The sequence below is a fragment of the Crocuta crocuta genome, unplaced genomic scaffold (assembly GCF_008692635.1).
Source record: "Crocuta crocuta isolate KB4526 unplaced genomic scaffold, BGI_CrCroc_1.0 scaffold862, whole genome shotgun sequence".
In the NCBI taxonomy this organism is placed as follows: domain Eukaryota; kingdom Metazoa; phylum Chordata; class Mammalia; order Carnivora; family Hyaenidae; genus Crocuta; species Crocuta crocuta.
In genome coordinates this window covers 508956-515275 of record NW_027529584.1, presented here as the reverse complement: position 1 = coordinate 515275, position 6320 = coordinate 508956, and the positions used below count along the sequence as shown (strand labels likewise).

The window sequence follows — 6320 nt, the reverse complement described above, 5'->3', positions numbered from 1 at the left end:
CTCTGCTCTGGGTCAGCGAAGGACATCCGTGGACACTGCCCGGGTTGGGGGAGCCCTGTGTGGTTTGGGGGGCATTCCTAGACACCCCCGGGTTGAAGGGGCACCGTCGGGGCGGGGAGGGCATTCCCCGGGTACCGCCCAGGGTCAGGAGAGGCGCGCTGTCCAGGTGGGGGGACCTCGGGGGACCTCGGTAGGGGCTTGGGCCTCCGGGCTCAGTCCGCAGGGACCGCGTAGGCTCTGGCTCCCTGCACGGACGGCGGTTTGCCGCGGGCGTCGCGTCCGGCTGGGGTGAGGCTTCGAAGCGCCGTCTCCAGGTCCTACTTGAAGGTGGCCGTTGTCTTCCTGTCCGGGGTGTCCTGAGGTCGGGAGGACCACGGCTGTACCGGCCCGCCCAGCACGGGGCCTGCGCGCCCCACCTGTGTGTGGTTACGTGGGTGTCGTGGGTGATGGTGAGAATCACCTGGAGGCCCGAAGGGAGCCGTGGACCCGTGGGTCTGGGAGCTTGGTTGGCGTTTCCCACGAGTTCTAGGCGTTTCCAGGAGAGCCCACGTTCTGGGAAGTGCGCCCTGAAAGGGTTTGCTTTTGGAGGCGGCGGCTCGGCCTTGTCTAGGCTTAAACCCCACGCTGGTGCCTGGCACGCGGCTGGGTGCGCAGGACCCACGGGGGCAGGCCGCGCCGGCTGTGCGGGAGCAGGGAAGGAGGCGCGGGGCCGTCCGCGAGCGGCTGTACTGCCAGCCGGTGGCACCCAGCCGGGTGGCAGAGCAGGACACCCCGTAGGACACGGTGAATCGCGGAGTTTCCCGGGCTGCGTGCGGGGAAGTCTCGTTCTGTCCCCCTTCAGTAAGAGCCCAGAGCACGTTCCCGGGTGGGCTCGCGCGTGAGTTAGGTGCGCTCGGCCATCAGAGGCAGTAGAAGTGCACGGTCCTTGCCAGTGGCATTAAACACGAGTTCTGATATGTGGGCCCCTTGCAGGCTATGTTCCGTAACCAACCCTGGAAATTGCTGCGTTAGGATCAGATTGGGAAGGTTTCACTGTTTGGTGGGTTTGTGTATTTGCTTCTGATCCGTGGAATGTGATAGGAAGTCGGGTCTTCCACCGCTGGGGATGTTGTTAGGTTTGTGTTTCTGGGAATGCCCTCAGAGCAAGGACTTAAGAAGCTGTTAAAACTGAAAAAAAGATGAAAACCTGATGCCCAGGAGAGCGATCTTAAGCATAAATGATGTCACAGCCTGCGCCTCTGTACTTAGAACCTTCCTGGCCCCCTGCGCCCAGCCCCGTAGTCTGCAGGCCCCATCCATTCTGATCTTCGCCTGTGCATTCTGATCTTTGCCTGCCTCGGAGCTCACCAGCCGTCCTTCCTGGGGACACTGGGGACCCTGGAGTCACCAGGCAGCTCTGGTCCTGCACACAAGCCACACTTGACCCCTCACCCTGTTGGGGAAGATGGGTGCCGTCCACCTTCCAGTTCGAATCATCTTCATCCCAGTGTAAATGTTAGCTTCGTCGGAGGCGGGTCCTGTGAGAACGTGCTGTTTATTGCCTGTGTTAAACTTTTAAAAATTTGTAGCTGCAATTTTACGTGCCTTTTTCCATTAGAGCTAATATTTGTTGAATGCTGCCGGGTACCAAGGACGTCACGTGTGTTCTCAACTTGCACCACACACGGCCTGTGTGGTAGGTCATCAGAGTTCCATATTACAGGTGAAGAGAGGAGTCAAGGTCGTGTGATGTGCTCAAGGTCACTTCTGTGAAGGAGTAGGGTTCAGGCAGGCCAGCTCTGAGGTCTACACTGAATAACCTGATGATACTGCTTTCTACTCTGGTGGGGGCGATGGGTGGGTAAACTTTTTACGTGGTCATGTCTCATGCCCAGCACCCATCCTGGCCCCCAGGAGCTTACTACCATGGTGCTATTGGAGAAGTGGAAAGAACTGTTGGGTCAGAGGTAGCAGGAGCAATAAAGGAGTAGTTTAGAGATAAATTACTCCGTCTTTTCTCCTTAGAGACAAAGTGGGTGGCCGTGCCACTCACCGAGAATGAAATTCTGGAGCCTGAGTGATGTGCTGTAAAAGACACTAGTTTGAGTGTGTTTACGTGAAGCCATAGGGGAAATCCCAGAGGCTGTGCTGTATATGTGTGCAAATTCTGTAAAGAGCCTGCCGGTGCCAACAGTGCCTGGTGTCCTAGATATGTGTGCACATGTGGAAGAGCTAGTCCCCAAACTCAGACGTCTCAACAGTTTCTCCATGCGTCATATAAAACAATAATTCAGGGGCACCTGGGTGGCTCGGTCAGTTATGTGTCCGACTTCGGCTCAGGTCATGATCTCGCGGTTCCTGGGTTCAAGCCCCATGTTGGGCTCTATGCTGACAGCCTGGAGCCTGCTTTGGATCCTGTGTCTCCCTCTTTTTCCTTTTCTTTCTCTGCTTCTCCCCCACTTGCACTCTCTCTCCCTCTCAAAATAAGTAAATAAACTTTAAACATTTCTAAAAGACAGTAATGCAACAAAAAATGAAATCATGTATTAAAACAAGTCTTCCACTTTGGTGCCCCCCCCCGCNCTACGGTCAGCGTTTGAGTTCTATAGAGGAGAAGTTAGAAAAATATGTGATCATTCAGGAGTTTGTTTTAGAGTCTTGAAGTTTAAAGGTCACGTTGTAGAAGCAGTCAGATTGTGCACGCTGAGTGTTGTGTTTGTGATTATTTCCTCTCAGGGAAGAGAAATGACCGGGCGGGCCAGAGCAAGAGCGAGAGGAAGGGCTCGTGGCCAGGAGATGGCGCAGCACGTGGGGGCCACTGCCGTGAGTGCTTTACCGTTTTCTAAGTGCAGGAAAGACCTGTGGGAAACAAACATCGGTTAAATCTTTTTTTTTTTTTAATGTTTTTTNGAGCTGGCAGTCAGCACAGAGCCCGACGCGGGGCTCGAACCCACGAACCGCGAGATCATGACCTAAGCGAAAGTCGGACGCTTAACCGACTAAGCCACCCAGGCGCCCCATGGTTAAATCTTTTAAAAAAAATTTTTTTAACGTTTATTTTTGATAGAGCACAAGTGGGGGAGGGGCAGAGAGAGGGGGAGACACAGAATCTGAAGCAGCTCCAGGCTCTGAGCTGTCAGCACAGAGTCCAACGTGGGGCTCCAATCCCACGAACCATAATGTGATCTGAGCCGAAGTTGGACGCTTAACCGACTGAGCCCCCCAGGAGCCCCAAATCTGTGAAATCTTTATGAGCTTAGGCTGTTGAAAAAAGTTTAAAAAACTGCCCTGCGAAGGACATGAGAGCAGACCAAAGATGATCATGCTCTGTTTCCTGAGGGTCTTAAGAGTTAGTTCTTGAGTTAGTGAGCCATTTTTGAAGAAACTCCTTTATAGGAACACTGTGTTTGATTTCTAATTTAGATCACTTTTGTTTGAACATCTTAGTCTTGTTTAAGACCGTATCCTCTGTGATCTTTGACGTGAAAAGCATGCTGTTTATTTGTGTGTCACTCTAGAGTCAGCCCCCTGGCTTCGTCCCGCCTCGGCTTCAGCAGCCGGCAGCAGAGAGGGAATTAGTTGGCCGTGGACGACAGAGAGGAGCGGGCGGAGCGCCAGCCAAGTCACAAGGTGAAGGGAGGGTAAGAGGGCTTTGTGCTCGTGCGGTAGACCTGGAGCGGTGACCAGTGTATGGACTCCTCACAAATAAAAGGGCTCCCGGGCACAGTGCTTTCAACTCCAAGTATAACAGTCACACTCAGACTGTGTCGGCCACCAGGGGGTTTCTCTCCTTGGAAATGAAAGAGCATGTCCTTGCCAGGGCCCATATTGGCTCTTACAGAGTAATTCTGAACTATTCATACATTTGCTTCTTCATTAATAAGCTATTTTAGAACATTCTTTTGGCATCTTTAGTGATTTCATCCAGGGCTGGACCACCTTTAACATTTCTAAGCGTTTTATAATACACCGTGTCTTACGTGGTGTATTGCCCTACCCCGTTTCTCGGGTACAAAAACTCGAGGCCAAAATTAGGACAACTGGTGAGATCAGAACACCAGTTCTGATTCCAAAAATTCTGTCTTTTCAGTACTTTGTTACAAACATGAATTTGGATCCTTGATGTAATAAGATTCTTCAACAGTTAAGTTTGGTTTCAGTGCAGGAAAAACTCCCCTGTACATGCGGGGACCTGAGGTAATGACGCTGGCTCTCCCGCGGGTGGGCACGGGGTGCTTACGGGTGCTCTGTAAGCAGTGTGGGGACAGCTGGTGACGAGGCGAAGCTTGTCCCGCCTCTCCTCCATGGTTCCGTCCCCGCACACTCCAGAGGGCTGGTCCTGACCAGTGAGGTCCGGGAACGGTAGAGGAGCCCCCGGGTGAGTCTGTGGTGTCGGAGCCGCGGAAACCGCGCCGTGACGGCCACGGTCTGTGTCAGCAGGCAGCCTGGAGACCCCCGGAAGTGCTGGTGGGGCTGCTGCTCTGGCGCACGCGGCACTCGTCTAAACCCCGATGTTTCACAGGCTGCTGGGAAAGCGGGCAAAGGAAAGGGCAGTGCATTGAAAAATACCAAGACTAATGAAAACACTAAGCCTTTTAAAGAAATTTAAACCAAGTGAACATTTTTTTACCTGTTTGTTCTCCCATCTTTTTTTTTATTTTTTTTTTGGTGCCAGTGTTGGCACCGTCCTCCGCATGGGGTGGTGCAGTTGTGCGGACTTGTGTAACAGGTGGCAGCCATGATGGTGCCCTTTCATGAGCACGTCCCCTCCTGGGTGTGCACCCAACAGACTGGGGCAGGGACAGCATGAGCGTGTAAGGGCCGTCCCATGCCCTGCCCCCCACTGGGAAGGCCTGCCTGGAGGAGTCAGGTAGCACCTCTGTACTTTAACAACAGAGCACCGTTTCTCCCCACTGAGGGACGTAGGCCCCACCTGGGCTACAGAGATGAGATCATGTGGTAAGGCAGTATTACCTTCGTATTTTTAGTGAATACGTGTGTTTATGTGTATTTTTTCAGGAAAGTTTGAGGGAAGACATCAGTTAATAGTGCTACATTTGAAGGGCACCTGGGGGGCTCAGTCGGTTGAGTGTCTGACTTCAGCTCAGGTCATGATCTCACAGTTCGTGAGTTTGAGCCCCACTTCAGGCTCTGTGCTGACAGCTAGGAGCCTGGAGCTGCTTTAGATTCTGTGTCTCCCTCTCTCTCTTTCCTGCTCCCCCTCTGTCTGTCTCTGTCTCTCTCAGAAATAAGTAAACATTTAAAAAAATTTTTTTGTAAATAGTGTTACATTTGAAGAGTCGGTGAGAAGACTGGAAGGGTCTTTTGTCTCCGATGACCTGTTACTGTTCTGAGAGGCAGTGTTATATTTCCTAAGCTGCTTGATGAGAATTCATTTAAGGCATTAATCTCTCTAAACGTATAGGATTTGACCCACTTTTTCCTCTGATTTTGATACCTATATTCTTTTGAAATTCAACCTATAGCTAGATTTGCTGAATTTGTTTTAAAACATTTCCCTATTATCGCAGCCTTAAAATGCAGATAAGATTGTGGGAAATACTTCAATCTAATTTCTTAAAACACGCTCTATGTTGATTGTTATTAATTATGTAACACTTATGCCTGAATTTAAATTCTGTGAAATTCCATTTCCCATCTGTAGAAAGGTAGCATCTAACCCTAAGGACCCTTGTGAGGATAACATAATACTTGGAATAACAAATGATGTCATTTCACTGCTTTTGTGAGGATTGTATCTGAGAAGTTCCTGTCCCAAATGTTCACATGTTTACTAGGTTTTAGAAATTGAAGTGACAAGTTAGATCTATTGTTAATGAAACCTTGTTCTTGACTTTTATTCTGAAGGACTCTGAAATAGAAGAGTAGCAAGATCTGATGTGTATTTTAGTCATTCCAGCAGCTGCACGGAAGGGGAAATTCTAGGCACACCTCAGAGATGTCGCAGGTTCGGTTCCAGACACTGCAATAACGCAGATAGAACCAAGCAAGTCAGGTGGATCGTGGGGTGTGCCGGAGTGTATGGAAGTTCCTTGCGCACTGCTGTGGTCTGTCACGTGTGCAACAGCATCGTGTCCAGCGTACACACCTAATTCAAAAATACTGCTAAAGAGTGCCAACCATCATTTAAGTTTTCAGCAAGTTTTAATTACTGATCACAGATCACCATAACAAACACAATAATGAAAGAGTTTGAAATGGTGTGAGAATTACTGAAATGTGACACAGAAGTGAAGTGAGCAAATGTTGGAAAAATGACACCAGTAGACTTGTATAATGTAGGGTTGCCACAAACCTTCAGTTGTAAAAAAAAAAAAAAA

The 6320-nt window shown here is 50.3% G+C and overlaps 1 protein-coding gene across 3 annotated transcripts in view; it reads left to right on the top strand.

The window, feature by feature from the left end:
* PIWIL1 (piwi like RNA-mediated gene silencing 1) overlaps window positions 1-6320 on the top strand; it is a 31122-nt gene that overhangs the window by 235 nt on the left and 24567 nt on the right. For 2 of the 3 annotated variants that reach the window (XR_013334540.1, XM_077761721.1), the window contains exons 2-3: window positions 2716-2802; window positions 3498-3609. Coding sequence is in view for 2 of the 3 variants with exons in the window: in XM_077761721.1 (XP_077617847.1) it covers window positions 2725-2802; window positions 3498-3609 (190 nt within the window). In the remaining variant the exon portion in view is untranslated. Of the gene's footprint in view, window positions 1-1589; window positions 1676-2715; window positions 2803-3497; window positions 3610-6320 lie in introns of those variants that run through there. The other variant, XM_077761722.1, reaches the window with a different exon arrangement.